The sequence below is a fragment of the Colobus angolensis genome, unplaced genomic scaffold (assembly GCF_000951035.1).
Source record: "Colobus angolensis palliatus isolate OR3802 unplaced genomic scaffold, Cang.pa_1.0 Scaffold165, whole genome shotgun sequence".
NCBI classification, from domain to species: Eukaryota; Metazoa; Chordata; class Mammalia; order Primates; family Cercopithecidae; genus Colobus; species Colobus angolensis.
This window is the reverse complement of record NW_012114766.1, coordinates 4,327,673-4,351,263: the sequence shown is the minus strand read 5'-3', so window position 1 is coordinate 4,351,263 and position 23,591 is coordinate 4,327,673. Positions and strand designations below refer to the sequence as shown.

At 36.3% G+C, this 23,591-nt stretch overlaps 1 protein-coding gene across 1 annotated transcript in view; it reads left to right on the top strand.

Moving 5' to 3' along the window:
• CSMD1 (CUB and Sushi multiple domains 1) overlaps positions 1 to 23,591 on the top strand; it is a 2,081,403-nt gene that overhangs the window by 582,796 nt on the left and 1,475,016 nt on the right. Inside the window, exon 3 of the mRNA XM_011937546.1 lies at positions 2,616 to 2,728. Coding sequence (XP_011792936.1) covers positions 2,616 to 2,728 — 113 coding nt within the window. The remainder of the gene's footprint in view (positions 1 to 2,615; positions 2,729 to 23,591) is intronic.

Here is a 23,591-nt window from a genome sequence, read left to right as displayed (position 1 = left end):
TTTTTGGTAGAGATATTCTTTGTCAACTTGGAGAAGATTCCCTCCAATCATATTTTACTGTAGAACTTTTCTCAGGATTCAGTGATTATTATTGTCAGATGTTTTTTTTTTTCTACAAGGATTACTATGATATTGTGATTTTTCTTTGTTAGCCCATTAATATTGCAGATTATATTGATTAATTTTCAAAGATTGGACCTTTCTTTTATTCTTCTAATAAACACCATTTGATCATGGTGTATAATTCTTATCTTGACTACTTCTGTTTTCTCTTATTTGATTAAGGATTTTTGCATCTATATGCATGAGAGATACTGTTTTATTTTTCTTTTATCTGTGTTTATCTGATTTTGACATCAGAGTGTCTTAGTCTACTTAGGCCGCCATAACAAAATACTATAAGTTACGGGGACTAAGAAATACAGTTTTACTTCTTCATACTTTTGGAGACTGAAAGTCTGAGATCAGGGTCCAGAATAGTCAGTTCCTGGTGAGGGCTCTCTTCCTAACTTGTAGACAGCAGCCTTCCTGCTCCATGCTCACATGGTCTTTTATCAGTATGTATCCAGGGAGAAAGGTATTCTCTTTTCCTATTTTTAATGAACACTAATCCTGTGGGATCAGAGTCCTAGTTCTTCAACATCATTTAACTGTAATTACCTCTGTAAAGCCCTGTTTCCAAATATAGTTATGTTGGGGGTTAGGGCTTCGATGTATGAATTGGTGGGAGGAGCATAATTCAGCGCATAAGGGAAAGGATAGTGTCAATGCCACAAAATTACTAGAAAAGCATTCCATCCACTTATACTTTCTGGAAGAGACTGTGTACAATTAGTGTTAATTCTTTAAAGCGTGTACAAATGGTGTTGATTATTTAAAGGTAGAATTCCCCAGTAGCAACATTTGGAACTGTATATTTATTTGGGGTAAGTTTTAATAGCTATATGGTAATTCACATTATGTATTTTTTCATTGGTTAGTTGTAATAGTTTTTTTTTGAGTTAGTTACCCATATTTTCTTAGTTGCCAATTTTACATATCTAGTTTCTGTAGCAACTTTTTTTATTTTTTTGATGTCTTCTGAGTTCATAGTAATATTTGATGTTTAGTGACTAACAATGACTACTTGTGTCTTCTGAAACTCCCAATTTAGTCAGTCTTTGTCAATTTTAATGATATTTTTTCCAAAGTACTGGCTCTTTTTTTCATTATTTGTTCTTTTTTCTTTCAATTTTATTGATTTCTGTACTTCTCTTATTTATTTATTTATTTATTTATTTATTTATTTATTTATTTTGCTTTCTGTTTCCTTTAGTTTGATTTTTTTTTTTTCCTTTTACAGTTCTTTAAATGAGAATTTGGATTAGAGATTTGGGGGTTTTTCTCTTTTCTAAATTCTGTTTTTAGTGCTACTAATTACCTTCTCAGCACTACTTAGCTGAGTCTTACAAAGTTTAATATGTTGTATTTTATATTTTCATTCAGTTTATCTATATTTTTATTTTCCTTGAGACTTCCTCTTTGATCCATGGATTATTTAGAAGTCTACTGTTTATTTTCCAAGTAATTATATATTTTTCTGTCATTTTTACCTTATTGATTTCTAATTTGATTCCACTGTGTGGTCAGAGAATAGATGCTATATGATTTTGGTTATTTTAAATGTATTGAGGTTGGTTTTTATGGCCTCAAATGCGGTTTATCTTGGTATATGTTCTATGGGCACTTGAAATACGTGCGTACTCTGTTCTTGTTGGATAAAGTGTTCTATAAATATTGATTAAATACTGTTGTGTAGGGTTGATGAGTTCTGTATTCTTGCTGGTCTTCAGTCACAGAGTCACAGGAGAATTTAAACTCACTGTTTTGTTTTGTTTCTTTCTTAAAACAATGTTTGCTTCACTAACTTGTCTTCTGTATTGTGTTCAATAACATATAAACCAGAAAGCAGTGTCTGCTGGTATGACAGTGGTTTCTTTTTCTGTTCATCAGTCATTTACTTCATGTGAACGGACTATCTGGAAGTGGTTAGGATTGGCATCCAATGGGAAAAAATAAAAAGAACAAATGAGTGTCTCTAAGGGGATTGAATTAAAAAAAAAAAAAAAAAGAGCAGACAGCAAATACTGCAGTTTACAAAAATGAATACAATTTGAGAGTGGGTGAAGATTCCTGTGAATTGTACCAGATAGGAAAGATGATAAACCAAAAGACAGGGAGGGAGGAAGGCTCCTAGGAGGGTGAAAAAGGACAGACCAGCCTCCACAGCACAGGCGTTTGTGGATTTTATGACATAAAAAAATAAGCTACTTACCAGGATGTGGGTATTTTTAGCGTTCTTACGTTGGGAGTCCCGTTGTGGATCACAGAGCTGTGTCAGGATTGATTTGCCCTCTGGACAGCTGCACTGGGCCTTTGCCATCCGGATTATCTCACTCACTTTCCCTAAGAGCACTGCTTGGAATCCAGCTGAAACAGAGATTGTTTCATGACCACACATGCACATACTTCAAGTGAATATACCACTTTTAAAGTTATTCAGTGACTTCATCAAATAAGCTTTTTTGATAAATTCATGCTTTTAACTGTCTTCGTGTCTTTGTTTTTTAATTTAGATTATCGGGATTTCAGCTGCCCTCGTCTATAGTGAGTACAGGATCTATCCTCACTCTGTGGTTCACGACAGACTTCGCTGTGAGTGCCCAAGGTTTTAAAGCATTATATGAAGGTAGGAGATCGATTGAGTTTTGCACATGCATTCACTATCCAAATGATCGAACACATACCACTCTGGATTAACAATGAAAAATTACGCTATTGTCACAGGTCGTTTCATGGTGTAGACATTTGGCTTCGGTATAATACATTGGCATTGGATAACACTGTTATAATCGCCAAACTTTCCAGCCTAAAACATGTTCACAATTTTTTTCTTATCACTAGAACTTTTCTTGTTTGGGTTTTCTTTTTATTAACTTGTGGTGAATAAGTTTTGAGAAGTCTGAATAGCCCTCTTATGCGGCAAAGAGTTCATTTTTAATGCAGAAGAGCTTTATTAAATTTTTGGTTGGACAATTATACTGATAGTGCTTGAGTAAAGGAAATTTCATTAAATGAGCTTTTGTTGTCAAAGCTGAAATTTTTAATAGAATTTGCTTTTACTGTTGTTTGATCATGCAAGGCATAGAGATTTTATTTGTTTTCATGTCTTCGGATTTGGTGCCGAGATGCCTTTGGGGTATGGCTATCATTATTAAAATAGCTTTTGGCAGAATTTTTTTTAAAAGGCAAAGATAGACCTTTGGAAAAGGAAATTATCACTTCAAGTATTAGGTTTTAAGAAATTGAACTGGTTAATACTTTAAGGCTGACTTGTGTCTACTTTAGTACTGTTTTGCATGGAAATTTAAATTGTCTTTTACGTATAATACAAGAGCTATTGTCTGTAACACAAACTCTGGAGTCTGCAAACTTAAAAAGCAATCTGTGGGTAGAGGTATAAACCAATTCCTATTTGCAACACACACTGTTTACTTTGGATGTCGTTCTCTGCTAAGTCACAAATTACATATTCTTATTGGGAATACTCTGCCTTTAGGGAACAATCATATTTTGTGGGAAGTTAAAATCTACATGTGGTTTGTTCAAGTGAGTTTGGCTGTAGTGAAATTATCAGAAAATAAAAGGGTGGAAGGTTCTCTTTGCAGAGACATAGGAATAGACCGACTCATCCTCTCACTTAAAGTTACATGTGGAATAATGCTGAGAATGGTGGGAGATTCTGCCTCTAATGTCATTCAGGCCACTGCATTTGTGCATAAGCCAGCATCAGTGGCTGGAAAGGGTCTATCACCTTTAAGTACATTACTATCAAGGAATAGGTTAATCTTTGGAAAGCAATAGGCTACTTTAAGATCAATGGATGTTATTAGCTTTCAGTCTTGATTATATCAATGTACCACTGCATATAAACCCTAAATTCACATAATTTCTTTTTTTGCAGAATATTAAAAAAGCATCTCTAAAGCAATCCATACCTGCTCTATGCCAAGCGTATTTTATCCAGTTAATGTACAATATTTGTTTAAAAAATAGATAATGCTTCCACATTTTAGAAAACTTGGCAATTTTTCTCCGCTCCTGATAAAGTTGATAGTTGAAAACGAAGTCTTGCTAGGTTCTCAAAATTAATGTTGTGAAAACTCCGTTGCTGTTGAGAAATTACCACATGAATAGTTCTATCAAATATTTCTGGGCTATTGTTGGCTTCACTGGTGGTCATGATGGTATAATAAAGAAGATAGGGCAAGATCGTCTATGTTGGAAAAATATTTCTGTGTTACTCCAAAAGAACAACTGGAAAACTTTCTAGAAAATGGAATAGGGTCATAAGTTACCTGTATTTATTTTTTAATGTGGCTACGTAGAAAATGTTTTTGTGATATTTCAATTTGAAATGGTGATGTTAGCCGGGCGAGGTGGCGGGCGCCTGTAGTCCCAGCTACTCGGGAGGCTGAGGCAGGAGAATGGCGGGAACCCGGGAGGCGGAGCTTGCAGTGAGCTGAGATCCGGCCACTGCACTCCAGCCCGGGCGACAGAGTGAGTCTCCGTCTCAAAAAGAAAAGAAAAGAAAATGAAATGGTGATATTATAGTCTGATGTTTACAAGTAAAGCCAAACCTGTTTGAAAAGAAAAAAAAAAAACTGTTAAAAAGGTGCTTTGTTGGCTAAACCGAAATTGTATCCAGTATTTAGTATCTGTATGTTTAAAACTATTTATCAGTTAGCTTCAAGGTCTCCTGCAAAAATGAGTGTGCATTATTAGGAGAAAAATTATCAATTATAGTTTTAAGTAGAAGAGTAAAGATAAGATAATCTAGAGGAGAGTTTTTATAGCAATTTTTATTGCAAGTACCAAATACTTTACCCATAAATTTTAGACAACTGTAACTTACCAAGGCAATGTCGTGGGAAAAGGTGAGAATTTATTAAAAGTGCATGAAATAAGCAAATACACCTGTTCATATATGTATATAAGCAGAATCAGTGATAATGATTAGAAAAATATCTCAAGTTGCTTTAGAATCACAAAATTCTCTGATATCTGAGATTTCCTCCTTTCCCATTAGTTCTTATTTTGAAGAGACTGCCCAAGGAATCTGTTACTTGACCCATCAAGTAATTTGTATGAGTGAAATAATAGAATAAAATACTGATATATAATCCAAGACCTATAAAGGCAACTGGATTTAGATGTAAAATGAGCTTTCATATTATAATAAATTCATTTTTTAAATCTAAAACATGGAATTTTGGTAGTATTACCTGACTGCTGAATAAATTTTTAATTGAAATTTATTGTCTTGAAAGGAGAAAAATCTTCCGAACATGTAAGATCTATGTAAACATGACACCTTGGGAACAAACATGATCCGGACAATGAACTCAAGTGTTTTCTGGCAGCACTTTGGAATAGGCATTATTTACATAAATTATTATTCATACATGGAACTATTAAGCTACACAATGAGAATAGAAACAATAAAATAAAATATTGTAATTAATGTATTCAGTCGTTGAATTTAACTCTGGAAATCCAGTGGGAACACTGACAAATTTTATACTAACATTGATTATTTAGAGTATTTGACTTTCTGAATATAGACCTAAGCAAGTCTTAGTAATTGAGTGTATATATTAAAATTAACACATTTTAACTACTAAATATAGAATAAAATTGAAGTTACTAACTTAATTTAGTGTTGTAAGATTTTAGTTCTAGTTCCATACTTAGACATTAGTCTTCATTGTGAACCAACAACGTTGCATAGCTGTCTTTGATAAATTTATAACAGAAAATATTAGGATTATATATAATTTAGAATAAGATTACTATTAAAATTCCTATATGTGCCCAATTTTGAAGTACTATGTCTATAAATTTTATTTGTGTATTGTTTCTTCTTTTACCAAAATCTCAAGTATTAAGAAACATTATTTTGTCATCAAGCTTACCTATGTTTTAAGAAAAACATCTAGGAAGAAAATTGACATGAGACAAAGGCTGACAAATATTAGACTTGAGGACATTGAAGAAAATATATGGACTGGGTGATACACAGTCATCTAAAAATTGTTCCCCGGAAAGCCTCTCTCTCTGATGTACTTTTTCTGTCTTTAGGTTTTAAAAAACAATTGATCTATTTTATAATGGTTTTTCTTATTAGTAAAAATGTAAGCTAAATGTTGGAAACATGAGAATCTATTATCAAAACTCTTAGACTCAAAATGTTCATTATTTTGGTTCTAAGGACTAAACATTATCAATTTTAATGCACAGCTTTATTTTTAATGAATATAATTTCAAATGTTTTGGAAACTAGGACTAAATATTATCCATTTTAATGCACATCTTTATTTTTAATATAATTTCAGATGTTTTGGAAACTTTGGGAAATTCTTTGTACATGGACTTCAATAATTTAAATATTGGTTATATTTTTAAAATCTAGCTTGTATGAATTATATGCAATAATTTAGGTTGAACTTTTAGTTCATTTTGTAAGTAAAATAAGGTTTTTATGAAGTTAATTGTATTCTTTATGCTCCACTAGCTTTTGGAAAATATAATTTTTGTACATAATACAACCTTTTTTTTGATAGAAAGCACCAACTCTGAATCAAAATAGTGACTCCAGTATTTATTAACTAGAATCACTACTTGCTTTTTATAGAACTTTTCTCCATAGCATAAGGCAATTCTATAGATTGGACACAGTTTTTCGTAACAATTGGCAAAGACTTTATTCATGGGGTGGCAGTTTTTGAAATAAATCTGAATGAAATTAGAATGCATTTTGATACAGATATTTATAATAATCAAATTGACAAGGCAGAAGAAAGGTTAAATTGGATTATTGATTAAAGCAAAGCTGATAAGAATGTTAGGAATCTATTAAGATTCCTTTAAATATCATAACATGGCAGTTAAAAAGAGAATTCTTAAATGCAAACACAAGTATCACATGTTTATTTTAACATACTAATTTTACATATTCAACATTTGCCTCAGCTTCCCTAGGGACCATCTGTAAATAAATTGGTTTTAATTTAAGTTTTAAGTTTTAGGGTACATGTGCACAACACGCAGGTTTTTTACATATGTATACATGTGCCATGTTGGTGTGCTGCATCCATTAACTCATCATTTACGTTAAGTATATCTCCTAATGCCATCCCTTCCCCCTCCCCCCACCCCACAATAGGACCCGGTGTGTGATGTTCCCCTTCCTGTGTCCAAGTGATCTCATTGTTCAGTTCCCACCTATGAGTGAGAACATGTGGTGTTTGGTTTTCTGTTCTTGTGATAGTTTGCTGAGAATGATGGTTTCCAGCTGCATCCATGTCCCTACAAAGGACACAAACTCATCCTTTTTTATGGCTGCATAGTATTCCATGGTGTATATGTGCCACATTTTCTTAATCCAGTCTGTCACTGATGGACATTTGGGTTGATTCCAAGTCTTTGCTATTGTGAATAGTGCTGCAGTAAACATACACGTGCGTGTGTCTTTATAGCAGCATGACTTATAATCCTTTGGGTATATACCCAGTAATGGGATGGCTGGGTCAAATGGTATTTCTAGTTCTAGATCCTTGAGGAATCGCCACACTGTTTTCTACAATGGTTGAACTAGTTTACGGTCCCACCAACAGTGTAAAAGTGTTCCTATTTCTCCACATCCTCTCCACCATGTGGTGTTTCCTGATTTTTTAAATAATTGCCATTCTAACTGGTGTGAGATGGTATCTCATTGTGGTTTTGATTTCCATTTCTCTGATGGCGAGTGATGATGAGCATTTTTTCATGTGTCTGTTGGCTGTATGCATGTCTTCTTTTGATAAGTGTCTGTTCATATCCTTTGCCCACTTTTTGATGGGGTTGTTTCTTTCTTGTAAACTTGATTGAGTTCTTTATAGGTTCTGGATATTAGGTTTTAAATTTTATGCATAAAATCTCTAAGAATCTGAAAGTATCTTACATTTTAATGACTAAATACTGGGGGTATACTGAGAGATTTCAGTATTACTGAATAGCAAAATTTTGCTTATGGCAGAAATTATTTTTCATATAAATAAAATTGCTTATTGGTTGGAGTGGGAAAAGCATTTGCCCATAGATGTGGTCTAAAGAACTCAGTGAAATCTAAAGGAATTGTATTATTTTATGTTTGTTTTTATCTTAAAATCATTCATTCTATCAATTATAATATTGTGTTCTCTTTAAAGTGTATGTGTGAATAGATAGGTAGATAGGTAGAGGGATAGATGATGAAGAAAATGGATAGTAATATAAGTAGATGGTAAATAGATGGATATATAGGTGACGGATGAATTAAAAATGAACGGATGTGTAAGCTGGATTTATGATAGATAATGGATAGATTAAGACTGGATGGATGGTTAGGTAGATAGATTGGTTGGTAGTTAGGTAGGTAGGTGAGTAGATAGATAGACAAACAGATATGTCCAGGATGGTGTAAAGCTCATACATGCTTTTTCTTATTCAGTCTTCACAGAAATTGTCTAAGTGAAATAAGGTGACCTATTATTATCAGGTAGAGAAAGTGAAGTAGTTAACTACAGTATTTTAGTTTCCCAAGATCCCATGGCTGCTAGGGAATGAAAGCAGAAATTATCCACATGTGTATATATCTACAGAAGTTGCAATCTTTATACAGTAACTGTTTCCTCTTGTATATGTTACATTTATTAATGTATACACACACACAAATCACACTCAAAATGCACACATACGTACACAGATGTGCTCACACCCATGGCTGTCCATACTTACACATGCACACGTATAAGTGTATACACAGATTTGCTCATTCATTTCTTCTTTCGTTTATTTACTCAGCATTCACAGGGCCTCTAACAGAGACACAATACTTAGTTAAGTTATGGGAATACAAAGATGAAATGAAAAGTGCTTATTCTCAGTGACTAGTGAAGGAGAATGAAACAATCGAAGAGAACATTGGTGTAATTGGTGTGACTCAGTAGTCATTCTGGCTTTATAAAACAGAGCAAAAGAGCAAGGGAAAGACCAGGTCTACATGGGCTATGTAGAGACCATCACAGAGTGGACGCTTGGTTCATGACCTGAAGAGCATGTTTTTAAGGCACATGTGCTAAATGTCTACTTTGTGTCAGATCCTGAATACAAGTTCTCAAGGAAGACAGACAATAGAAGGAACCTTCCCTCCGGAGTGAGGAGGAACACCTGCAGAAGTATGGAGGAAAACAGATGGCTGTCTTTGAGAACGCTCAGCAATGTGGTTTACAGGAAGAGGGGACACAGAAGTGAGGCACAGTTGATGGAGGCTGAGTTTAGTGGGGAGCAGAGGCAGATGATCCTGAGCCTGGGTTGTCTGGAGTTCAGAGAGCCTGGAGCTGAGCCCTTCTGCCCTATCTCAAGGTTAAAAAGTTGAGTTTACGTTGTTTCATCCTTGCAATAGAAAACTTACTCTGTGAGATCCTTTACAAAAAAGCTGAATTACTTTTACTGGACTGTGAAATGAAGGGATAGCATTTTTGTTTGCATATGCTTCTATGTGACAAATTATCACCTTTTGGCTTTTAAGTGATGGTTGTAATATCCCAAAATACATACAGGGAGAAGACAGAACATGGAGTAAATGAATTCTGAATTCCCACAGCACTTAATGGAAGCCAATAGATGGCACCTCATATGCCTACTCTATGGCCATTACTCTTTGTACTGTTGAGGGCAATACTTAACTCTAAGGAAAATTTGAATCCTTGACACTTGGCACATGATAAATACTCAAAAGTATTTTTTGATAAAAATCTACACTCAACCCCAACTTAATTTTTTCTAGTAGTTCATATTCCCCCAAAGCCTGAAAGGAAAACTGCCAGTAAGCATTGCAATTGAAAACTTTCAATTTGATTTTCTCTCTAGTGAACACACCCACTCATGCAAAAGTTTCTTAAAAAAGAAATCACTGAACTGATTTAAAGATCAAGAGATTATATGATCTACAGTATGGATCATAGTTTGACTTACAAACCATGCATAACCAGATCCTCTTATAAATTTTGCTCAGTATAGGACATGAAATCTAATCCTCACAAACAGAAAATGAGTGATCAGTATTTCTTAATCCATTGAACATTTATGAAAGAACATGGCCTACACTTTTATATAGTCCTTGATTTTTCACTAGAGAAAAGTGAATCTTGGCTGCTAGATGGCCCTTTTCTTCAGGTTTCAGGAAATGATTAACTCTAAGGATGGGCGGGGCTTCCTATTACCGGAGTGTCCCTCTGTTGGCTGAATATATGTAGCATATCCCTCTGACACATCCCTCAAACAGAATTTTCTTTCTTTAACACCTATGGATCTGGATTTAGAAAGAGCAGCTAGATTATTACCTTTCAAGCTCAAAGCTTTATTTAGAATGTCAGCACTGATTTATTTCTCCTTTGAAGTGATTACGCAAACTCCACCTGAATTAAAGCGTGGAGCATGCATGATGCACCTGGCAGGATAGAAATGTTTCATTTTCAAGAAGGTGCTAGCACAGGAACAGCAGCTGGCTCTCCAATAGCCCACACTGTAACATTGTTTTAGATTTATAACAATCCTAGAGCTTGAAACAAATGCAAAATTTCAGCAATTAATTATCTCTGGGCTAATTAGGTAACTTAGACTGGTAGACCCAGGTATCCTTTCTGTAAACACCCTCCTTCCTCATTTTATAACAAGTAGAACTAGGGTCCTCACCTTAGCTATCTCTAGGTTTATTTACCAGAATCTACTGAAATCTCTCCTTTGTCCTCCATTTGCAGGAGTTTTGAACGCTAGCGATATTAGAACGACTAATCAATGTGTGTTTTTTTTTTTTTTTTTTTTTTGAGACGGAGTCTTGCTCTGTCACCCAGGCTGGAGTGCAGTGGCCGGATCTCCGCTCACTGCAAGCTCCGCCTCCCGGGTTTACGCCGTTCTCCTGCCTCAGCCTCCCAAGTAGCTGGGACTACAGGCGCCGCCACCGCGCCCGGCTAATTTTTTGTATTTTTTAGTAGAGACGGGGTTTCACCGTGTTAGCCAGGATGGTCTCGATCTCCTGACCTTGTGATCTGCCCGTCTCGGCCTCCCAAAGTGCTGGGATTACAGGCTTGAGCCACCGCGCCCGGCCAGACTAATCAATGTTAAATGACATTTGAAAATATTCACTGGGTGGGTTCCAGGGATCTGTGGTACACCGTTGCATGTATAGTCAACAATACTGTCTTGTACAATTGAATATTTGTTATAAGGGTAGATCTCATAATAAGTGTTCTTGCTATGATAAAATAATTTTTAAAAGAAAGGATTAGTGCTGTGAGTACATGAACACTAACATCTTCTAAAAGTAGGGATATATCAGAGATATAATTGCCTTCTGAAAGTACAACTTTAAGACAATCAAATGATGAGATGCTGAACTGCCCTAAAGAAACAAATTTAGCTAATCTAGCAAGGCTTACATGCTACCTGTAACTTCTAAAGTGTCTGATAAAAGAATGAATGACAGAATTGGTTTGGCCAGCCCCATGAACCTAGTAAAAGCACAGAGCCTGAGGAGAAGCTGTGTCATTCAGGATCAGCCTCAAGGAAAGGAAACCGTAGCCAGCTCACAGTCGCACCCTGATGGTTGCAGTCAACTGAGCAACCCTCCCTGGGATGGTTGTGAATGTAGGGTGTTAACTAATTATTCTGGTCCACTGTGAGGCTATCCATATTCTATATACCTAACTTACTTAATTTGAGGGTCATGAAATACCTCTTTCCATGAAGCTGTGAAATTATATGCACAATTTTGTAAGTGTGTTTTTCTGGAAAGAATATTGTATAGATTTCAAGTTGTTACAAATCTCATAACTATTGAAAAGATAAAAATGGCTTCTGTCCATTGATGATATAAACTCTGTTAACCTGAGGTATCAACCTGTCTTTTATCTGATTGTTGTCAGTTATCTTATGTTTTACTTTTTCTTGTTCTGAATTCCTTGTTCAGGCAGGCATCCTTCCATTACAATTTGGCTTCACATATAGGCCTAGAGTGACTTAAATGAAAACAAAACTGTCAGTATAGGTATCAATGTCAATAGTCTAATTCCTATGAACTGTAATTTATTAATTTTTCACTTTATATGTTGGTTATGTGAACTTACCATACATTTAACCCTGGAAATAAATATTTACATCACAAAATCTTGTTTCTGATTCAATTGGAATAGACCACTGCAAATTTGTTAAGACAAATTACACTTGTGAGGCTGTATTAGTCCATTTTTGTATTAATACAAAGAAATACCTGAGACTGGGTAATTTACAAAGAAAATAGGTGTAATTGGCTCACGATTCTGCAGGCTGGCCAGGAAGCATGGCACTGGCATCTGCATGGCTTCTGGTGAGGCCTCAGGAAGCTTCCAATCATGGTGGAAGACAAAGGAGGAGCCAGTGTGACACATGGCAAAAGCAGAAGCAAGAGAAAGAGTAAGAGGTGCCACACACTTTTCAGTTCACTTTTGGTGAATCTTTTTCACTGTGTCCAGGAGAGCACCAAGAGGATGGTGCTAAACTATTCATGAGAAATCCACCCCTGACCCATGATCTACTCACCTCCTACCAGGCCCTACTTCCAATATTGGGGATTACAATTTAACATGGGGTTTGCACTTTGACAAATATCCAAACTATATCAGAGGCACATTGAGATATTTAGCTAATCCTTTGTCCTGGCTACACACACACACACACCCCCCTAGCTATGTTGCTGTGTACTTTCCATCAGGTATCATGATAAGTTCTAGTACTATTAAAAATAATTCCTTTTAGTCCTGTATGTATTGACCTCAGGAGATGTGCACAGTAGATTAAAGTGAAAAAAAATGCAACATAATTCCATTTTGGTAAAAATAGAAATAAAAGTACTTGCACAGGTATGTGAATATATATGCAACATGATTCCATTTCGATAAAAATATAAAAGTACTTGCATAGGTATGTGAATGTCTACATATGTGTACAAATATATAGCACACATACGCTTTCAAGAGTCTTCAGAAAAAGTGTAAGAGAATATGAATTGTGAAAATGAATTATTTTTGAGAAGAATTGAATGAGTGGAAGGATTGCTATATTTTTCTCCATATAACTGTTATTTAGCTCATTGCAATGAGCACAGAAAAAATTAAATAATGAACATTACAGAGTAAGAAATGTGATGATAATGTGGAAATTAATATTGTTAAGTGGATCTCTGGTTCTTAATTGGAATTTGAATGAAAAATAGAACGAAGTAATTAAAAGTCCTTTGCTATGTATTTTTTCAAATGGTCAAGTTAATGAGTTCTAAGACCAACACAGTAGCTGATTGTTTTTATATATAAGAAAACAAGGTGCTCCTGTTAGAAATCCACTCACAGAAATAGTTACTTATTTAAAAGGAATATAGTAAAGGGTAAGTTGACTCCATAGAAGAACCCATTTCAGAATCATTTTTCAATCACAAAATATGTATTGGTATTTGTACTGAATGGGTTTCCTAGTTCATTTTGTGTTGCTGTGTTACCTGAGACTGGGTAATTTATAAAGGAAAGAGATGTATCTCATGGTTTTGGAGGCTGGGAGATTGAAGATTAGGTGGCTGCTCTTGGAGAGGGCCTTGGGTTTCCTCCTAATTGGGTGGACTGGTATCACATGGTGGAGAAGTAAAAGGGGAAGCAAGCATGCATGCAAAAGCGGTAAGACACGGGGCACCCTCACTTTATAACAATCCACTGTTTCAATAACTAACCTAGTCTCACTAGAACAAATCTAGTTTAAAGAGAAACACATTCATTGATCTTACTGAGCTAATAACCTCAAAGCCCTCCACCTTCCAACCTTATTACATTGACAGTGAAATTTCAACATTAAGTTTTGGTGGAGACAAACCATATCCAAACCATTGCAGAGTTATTCTACTTGCATTTCTTAACATTTTTCATCTTAATCATAATTTTATCTTCTGTACCCACTTCTCTCCCAAGATTTTTTCATTTTTATTATTTTTTTCCAATACATTCTTGTGTCAGGAGCAAATCTCTCCATGTTTATATGCATAAACATTACATTTGATAATATGTAATTTTAGATAAATGGAAAACAAAAATTGGTCGCTATTTGAAATGAAGTTCAGTAAGCAAAAATGAGAGTGGGTGATGTTTAATAGTCTCTTTATCTCTGTTTTACAGTAACTAGAAATTAGATGACTTTCTATTTAAAAACCATCAAATATTGGCTATATACTATTTGGATTCTAGAAATGCAAAATGTTAGGGTAAATTAATTTAAATGTTTACATGTGGATAAGCACATGAATTCTGAGGTGTGGGTTCCATGCAGTTTCCCAGTCACTATGAGTGTGACCATTGTGCTGGCGACTAAGCACTCATTACCGCAATTTGTTTTCCCTTGAAAAATGAAAAAGAAATAGTACCTACCCTAGAAAGTTGGCATGAGGCTTACAGAATTAGTTATCTGAACTGTTCGGTTCAGTCTCTGGTATAGAAAACTTCTAATTTCTCCTTCCACATTTGACCTAGATTGGCCTAGAAGATGGCCTTAAAGAATATGAAGTATGGGGCTGGGTGCAGTGGCTCATGGCTGTAATCCTAGCACTTTGGGAGGCCGAGGCGGGTGGATCACAAGGTCAGGAGTTCGAGACCATCCTGGCCAACATGGTGAAACCCCGTCTCTGCTAAAAATAAAAAAATTAGCTAGGCATAATGGCCGGCGCATGTAATCCCAGCTACTTGGGAAGCTGAGGCAGGAGAATCGTTTGAACCCGGGAGGCAGAGTTTGTAGTGAGCCGAGATCATGCCATTGCACTCCAGCCTGGGTGACAGAGTGAGACTCCATCTCAAAAAATCAAAAAAAAAAAAAAAAAAGGACAGTATTGTTATTTCTTCCAAGTTATATATGATACTACATTCTCCTGGAACACTTACGCCCAGTTCTAATGTCTCTTTGCCATCTTATTCTTGGGAAGCCTGTGTCTACCTCTTTCCCACCTTCTCCTTCTCTAGCTTTGTCTCTTTATCTGGTTTATGTGTTTAAAAAAAAAAAAAAAGTAGTCAAATAATGATGAATCTATACTCTTTTAAGTCAGAGTGCAGAGAACAAATTTACCCCTGCTGAAGTGTTGAGTGGCATGTTCTGAATTTACGATGAGCTGGCAAGTTATGTATTTCAGTTAGAGTTACGTTTTTATTGTTATCAAATATCAACTCATGTAGTAGGCATTTTTGCTGCTGTTTTGTTGTTGATTTGTTTTTATTCTAAAATGACAAGAATATGGGGTGAAAATCACTGAGAAAGGATAAATTATCTTTTGTTAGTCTGAGGTAATTCCAGGAGAAGATGTGAGAGAACAACATAAATCTGGATTAAGAGAAGAAAAAACACTGATGTATATTGACTTAAAGAAAGCTGAGAACACTAGAAATCAAAATGAAGTATTTAAATTAGGTCAAAATGCATTACAATTTCATAAATAAATTCATTTCCATTTTGTAGATAATTTTTAAAAAATCTCCCCTTTGAAGGTCATTTTGTAAAGTGTAGGTACAGTATGTTAAATATAATTAATCTATAGCCATATGTAGATGCTAAACTTTAAAAAAGGCTTCACAGTCTGCTATCCAGTAAATTCAATGCCAAATGTGCACCCAAATGACAAAGTGATACAAATTTGTTTTGTCTTCAGAGTTCTTAAATCAGTCTACAAAGAATTCACAGTTCATTTCCCTTTCTGAATTTGAATGCAACTTGTTAATTTATGATTTCTGATGTTCTTGCTACCTAAGGTTGATGGTTTACTGAGTATCAAAGAAGCATCTATGTTTCTAAATCTATTTTTCAATGTGTATGTTAGTGTAAAAGTTTCCACCTTTATTGCGCAATTTTTTTTTCTTTAAATGGAGCCAGAAAATGGCAATCAGTGGCCTCACTGAACAATAGATATTCTGTTGACCTCTACAAGGTTCATGTTCTGAGAGCTGGTCAACTATGGGCTTATTCTTGGTTTCAACAAAATGAACCATTGATTTACTTGATCAACTTGAAAAGGTGTCATATAGAGTACATATTCCATTATCAGGCATTTCTTATTTTAATTGCTGCTTTCACTTTTCATTCCTTCGTGCAAATCAGGGTAATATAAATCTAAATAGGAAAATCTTTGTGTCCAAGAATTGATGAGACGCTTGAGATACAGAAGTAAAATTAAGCTATTTAAAAGGACAGTCAGTAATTCATGCAATTATTTGTATTCTCCCAATTCTTTTCTCTAAAACCTGATCATGGAGAATCCTTCCTTCGTAGGGTAAAATGCCTCTTGACAGTAGAGGATGATATGCCCTCTCCAGACAGCTTCCCAGTTTGCTTTAAATCGCTTTACTTGAAGACATTTTTGACTATAACCTTATATTCTGTCTTATCATCTGAGGAGAGAGAAACAGCACCATTAAGGAAGGAGGAATGGCCTGGGGCCTGTCAGCTTGCAACACTGATTTGTATACATCTGACTAAGCTTTGGTGGTCATTTAAATCAATCTTCAAAGTTTCCATTTTGTTTTTCCAATCAGGCATATACTTTTTGTAAAACATGCTTTTAAATATTAGAATAATGGAATGGAAAGCTACATTTGGGGAGGGTAGGAGGGCGCGTAAGTGGACAGCTGGTGTGTGGGGACTTTCAGTTTTCTCCTGTGATTTTTGCCGGGTGTAGGAGGATAACAAATGGGAGATTTTGCGCAGAAATAAGATGCTGAACACATTTTGGTTTTGGATGTGTTATCCATCTTAACTCATAGAGATGAGCTTTCAACATTCCACATCTGATTTTTCATTTTTTAAGACTTTCACACTTGTTCAAAACCTTCCCATATGCCACAATACTGACACGTGTATCAAAATTTATGTGTTTACTCGACTGTTTTTAAAGAAATGCTTAGATGCATGAATCATCGAAAAACTACAGCTATTTATGAATATAGGGATAACATTTAAATTTGTATGAAATTCACAAAGACAAAGGCACTAATTAACTTGTATTTACAGTGAATTCCAATATATTTAACACTGAAATTCCTGGAAATTTAAGTGAGGTATCATTTTATTTATAAATTACTACATAAAATTAGAAGATATCTGTACTCTGAATTTAAACACTGTGAAAATACAGCATATTTTTGTGCTCTGTATACAGAGTACAATGAAATTTATTATATTACAATATTATATACAATATGAACATTTTACAACGTACTTTTGATTTAACCACATTTAATTCAATTGTTTGAATTTTCAGCAACCTTAATACAAGATGCCTCCAGCCTGTTAAACAAGAGTCATAGTGACAACTGACAGTTTTAAAAAATGTTGTTATATATGTTTCCATTTCATCCCTTACATATTATACCAGGGATTTTATTCCTATGAAATTACTCCAAAAGATAAGGTCAATTTTTAAATGTTCCATTGACATCCTGTGGCATAGAGGAGCTGGAATCCAGGGCTGATGACTCTAAAGAGGACAGGCAAACTTTTTTGGTAAAGGGCCAGAGTTACTCTTTCGGCTTTGCAGCTCATCTGATGTCTGTAGTAACTATTCATCTCTCCTGCTACAGTATGACAGCACCATAGGCAATACTAGAGTGAGCTTAGCTGTGTTTCAATAAATCTTTATTTACAAAGACAGGTGACCTGTAGCCATGGTGTGGAATCCCAACCCCAAAGCTAGAACATTTTCCTCCTTTAGGAAACAAGATATTCTTCCCTTTTAGGTCAGCTTGGTCTTGCTATTTAACCCTCTTTCTGAATGCCCAATAGAGACAGTAAATGGCCCTCAATAGGAGCTGTATTTACAACGGGCAGTTTAATAGTTTTGCTGTAACTGACAAGACAACTTTGTTAGTCACCTTCATCAAACACCAGAAGACTCAGGAATTCTAGTAACTGATTTTTTTCTTAGTTGGCAAACAATACATTCTCTGGTATCATTTGGACATCACAAGCTTTTGAACATTTTCTATGTGTGGTTTTACTGTAAGGCATGGCCAGGAGGAATGCCCGTGCTTCCTGTTATGCGGCCAGTCCCACCCTTCCCTCACTTTCCTGGGTGTGGGTGTCTTATCTGTCTCAGAAGCTCATATGCTTACAGAAGGCAGGACTCTGTGCTCCTTAAACTTCTTAAAATGAAATAAATATACCAACTAGTCCAAGTCCTTGCTCACATCTCATTATGGCCCAGAGGATTGATTAGCAGATTTATCAGAAATTTGTGGCTCTTGGGGTATCATTTTTATGAGGGTGGGAAAGTAAAAGTTGAGTTTCATGAATCATCTAATTGTCGTCTGTATTTCCCTAAATTCTGTCATTTTAAGTGCGTTGAAGTCGCAACTGGAAGCCCAGTTGCAAAGGGTTTGTTTTGTTTGAATTGCACTCTCTGAGGGCAAATGCACCAGGAGAGCCACTTGCACCATTTGGGGGGACTTGGAATACATTATAGTAGAATGTGGTGCCGGTGGAAAAATCCGCCTCAGCACATCTAAATTCTAATGTGTGCACGACTATGCTCACTGCCATCTGACAGCTGTTTGGTTCTGCTGTGAAATGAATTAGTGCTGTCATTTTACTAATAGACCAAAAATAAAGTTGCTGGCATTGTTTCCAGCAGCCAGTTCTAACAGAAGCTAGTCTGGATGAATTGCCCTCTCGCTCGTCACAGTCATGCCTGTTACAGGACAGGCGAGCAGAACATAAGGCATTACTCAGAATACTAATTAAAGGAAACGAGATGCTCCTTGGAGCAAATATTACTTGGATTGACCAAAACTAGGCACATGCGTTTCTAAACTGGTGAGTGGATCGCTTCTAAGGTGTGTCTTGGAGGCACGTACTGCTCTGCCCAGGGCGTGTGTCTAAAATCACTCCCTGAACTCAAATATAGCTTAAAGTGTTTCTGGGGTGTCTGACGTTGCACTAACTTCAAAGATAGTTTCATAAGAAACGTTAGACACACCCTGTTGTATGGAGCTTCGCAATGAGTGGTGTGTCGCATGCAAGGATAATGCTAGGCTAAGCAAAACCTTGTTTTTCTTTTTTTGATCATCAACAAACTGATGTTTTGTATAGTGTATTTCTGAATCCATGGCAATGGTTTCATGGCACTTACTATAATTTTGTGTTAAGCCGCTGTGCTAGGTGTTGTACACGACCTCACTGGACTCTTTCAAACACAACTATAGATGGACATTAAAATCTTCATTTTGCGATTGACAACTGAGGTGAAGAAACTCGCTTATGTTCACACAGATAACCAGTAGTTTGTGCCAGAATCTAAAACCATTTCTATTCTTAGAAAATTAAGACAAAAAAATGAGAAAAAAACTAAGTGGGAGTTCTTTCAGTATGCTACGATAATATCATTTTCCTTTTTTGAGTTCACTTTTCCAAGATAAGTATTCCCATTTATGCAAAACCACTGGTTAGTCTCCTTTGAGTAAGATACGTTGTGTTGACAAAGGGTTTCTGATGGATTCCAGGAAGCAAGAGTACTTTTCAGATGTGAAATAATCAATGCTGAGGCAAGAGTCTAAAAATCGCTTCCGAATGCTGTACCATCGATGTGGCATTGATTTGAGAAAGTGTCTAGAATAGTCATGACATGCTAGTTCAAATCTCAGTTTTATTACTTAGTTTTTAGCCTTGAGAAAATGACTAATCCTCTTGTGCCTCAGTTTCCATATTTCCAAAAGAGGATAATCATACAGGATGATTGACATCATAGGCTTTTTGGAAAAATTCAGTGAGTAAATTAAATGAGAAGTGCATGGAAGTGTGGCTGGTGGAGTGTAAGGGCCTGTTGTTATTATGGCTCACTGTGTACTCACAGAACGTATTTAGTTCAAGTCTTGCTTATGGCTCTTCAACTTTCATTTAGGTTTAATATTCATAATAATACTAAGTGCCATCCAAATAAATTTAAACTTAAACAGGAAAATATAAGTAAAATGTGAATATTAATATTATAAATGTTTAATATAGTGTAAGATAAATACTAAAGAATTTAATATAAATTCATACTACTTAGGTTGGTGCAAAAGTAATTGCCATTTTTGCCATTACTAGCTAAAATTTAACTGAGTTTTAAAATGTTTATATTTAATATTAAGCATCACCTTCATTAAACTTACTTTTTGCACCCCACTTCTCATCTTTGTATCACTCAATATGCCTCAAACATAGTTCAGCTTCTCAAAAACTACTTTTGTTGCTTTACAAATACTGACTAATAACTATCTGTGAAATATTTTCTAGAGATGACATATACAGCATTGAACAAAACAGGACAAAATCCCTGTGCTCATAGGTCTCAATTCTAGTGGAGAGAGCCACATCGTAAATACATGATTGACATATACAGCATATCATAAGGTTATAGATGACATAAATGCATAGCTTATCACAAAGTGATAAATAATACAAAATACTAGGGAAGTGGTATATGGATTGTCAGGCTATAGGTTGAGTTTCAATATTAAACAGAGTGTTCAGGAAAGCTCTACACCAAGAAAAAGATAAACACTCATGTGGAATCCTGGAGAAATACCATTCTCTAAAGCAGTAAAAGCATGTAAAAGTCTCTGGCGTAAAGTGTTTTTGGATAATTCTGGATGTATTTTAACTTTAAAACCAATAAAGTTTGCTAACTGAGTGGCTGACCTGAGAAACAAGGAGTTTTAGGGATGATGCCAAAGGTTTTGAAAGTAGAGGACATTTCAAAAGGAGAAGATGGGATTTAACTGGGATGTGGGTAGGGGATGCAAGCATCAGGAGTTCATTTTTAGGCAAGTTAAATGTAAATTCCCAATCAGCCACCCAACGGCAGCTGCCATTTGAGCAGCTAGAAAAGTAAATTGAAGTTCAGGAGAGAGGATCAAGATGGAAACATAAGTGGAATTGCCAGCAGTAAGATGAGGTCATTGATAGGCAAGAAGAGAGTAACATGAAGAGGTCAAAAGAATATTATGGTTACTCGAGGGGTTAGACTCAAGAGAGATGAAAACAAATAGACACAGACCAAGTAGACAAGCTGGTGAAAAGGGGGAATCTTAAGAGTATGTATTGTCCTAGAAGTCAACTCAAGCAAGCCTTTCAGGAAGGAAGAGGTGATCAGCCCAGGCAAACGCTACTGTCATGACTGATGAGAAGTGATTTTTCGTTGGATTTCACCATGTGGTGCTCATTGGTGACCCTGATGAGGACATTTTGAGTTGAATGGCAGGTGTGAAACTCTTTCTGGGGTGGTTCAAAAGAGAAATGAGGAGAGAAGTTAGAGAGGTCCGGCAGAGACTTCCATATAAGGAGTTGTGTTCTAAAATGAAACGGAAGGAAATGGGATAGTGGTAGAAAGGGGGAATGAAGAGAAGAGTCATGTTCGTTGTTGACTGTTTTGCTTTTAACATAGGAGGGATGATATCATCTTTATAGTCTCATAAGGAAAAGAAAATTGGTTAAGTAATATCTTTGAGTAATCAGAGTAATGTCTTATGCAAAAGTGGAAGCTTTAAAAGTGAGGACATTTTGGCCGGCTGCTGTAGCTCACGCCTGTAATCCCAGCACTTTGGGAGGCCAAGGCGGGCGGATCATGAGGTCAGGAGATCGAGACCATCCTGGCTAACACAGTGAAACCCTGTCTCTACTGGGAAAAAAAAAATACAAAAAAAAAAAAAAAGAAAACTGGGCATTGTGGTGGGCACCTGTAGTCCCAGCTACTAGGAAAGCTGAGTCAGGAAAATGGTGTGAACCCAGGGGGCGGAGCTGGCAGTGAGCCGAGATCATGCCACTGCTCTCCAGCCTGGGCGACAGAGCGATACTCGCTCTAAAAAAAAAAAAAAAAACCAAAAGGGAGGACATTTTACTCACAGCATTAAAGGCACTCAGTACAGATGCAAACAGGTAGATGAATGAGGTGAGAGAAGCATTTGATACCTGTTTTCACATTCCATTTTCTCCATGAAATAATAGGCAAAGTCATTAATGAAAATGTGATGAGAGATAGGTCTTGCAAGATTAAAGAATGGGAAACAGTAATGTAATATTCAACGGGTCTTCTAGAATAGTCTCCCTTCAAGAGTGGAAGAATAAAGAGGCTGTGAGAGATGAGCATAATTCTGGGGCTGCTGTATGGATGCTTGGGAGAGGAGTGGTCATGAGCATAAAGACAGACCAGGAAGCATAGCTCCATGCTATTTTCCAGTCACTCTCAGCTGCAGGGATGCAGCAGTAACAAGGCTAGCGGAGAGGTCAGAGCCAGAGAGGAACAAGGGATTTGAGGGTCCAGTGAGGGGAATGAGTGTGATGATGAAATACAGATTTGAAGGAGGGAAAGAAGAAGAGGCAAAGACCACAGGAAATGATCACTGGTTTTGCAGTTTCTGATGTTCTGGAGGGAATGAGCCTCCAAAACAGGCAAGAGCATGGGATGTCAGAAGGTGGGAATTTTGGAGAAGTATACGTGGTTAGTATAAGGGCTGGTCTCTGAGTATATGAGTAATTAATGAAAGAGAATGGAAGGCAAGTTCATTGGAAGGGGAGGAGACTGAGAACGAAGGAAGCCATGGGGTTAGAAGGACCATTTAGCAGGATAATGAAGTCACCAAGAGTGATAACAGGGTAGCAGTAGGAATGCGACTGGGAGTCCGGTGCTGAAATTGCAAAGGAGCCAGTGTATCAAATGGAGGGAGAGCAGGGTGGGATGGATGGCTTCAATAAGAGGATCTGCATGTGGAATAACCTGAAGACAGAAGAGTCACAGCTGGGAATCTGGGGGGAAAGTCAGGAAATGATGATGAGCAGCCAATCCCAGGGAACAGAGGGGTGAGTGAGAGAGGAAGCACTGATGAACAGGGCTGTGGGGACTATGTTCAGGAGAGGGGACACCAGCTTCCCTGATGTCCACCTTAACGTTTTAAGGGAATTCTCAAAGAAGGAGGATTAGATGGGAGATGAGTTTTTCAGGTATTTGTGATAGGAATAGAATGAGATGGAGGGTGGGGAATGACACAGAATCCTGGATTCTTGTGGTGACCAAGGTGAGAGAAGGTGGATTGGTCTAGACAGGCTCAAAGCAAACATCAGAGAGGGTCTCCCACTGCTGGGAAGGTAGAAGCTGAACTAGGAGGTTCTGCTCTCTGGGGGAAGGTGCTGCTTGGGCCACTGGGTGCTTGAAATTACCTATGTTTTTAAAACATGTCCAAATAATATAAAATAGTTATAGCCAAAAACAACTAATATCTGATACACCTCTTTGGCGAATAAAATGTAATAACAATATGTGTGGGTTTGATTGGAGCACACTTAATTATATTCCTGTATAAATATCATAAACGCACTTTCATTTGATTGCAGATTTCAAGACATATATCTAATATTTTAAATAAGCATACAATGCTGAAATTAAGTTA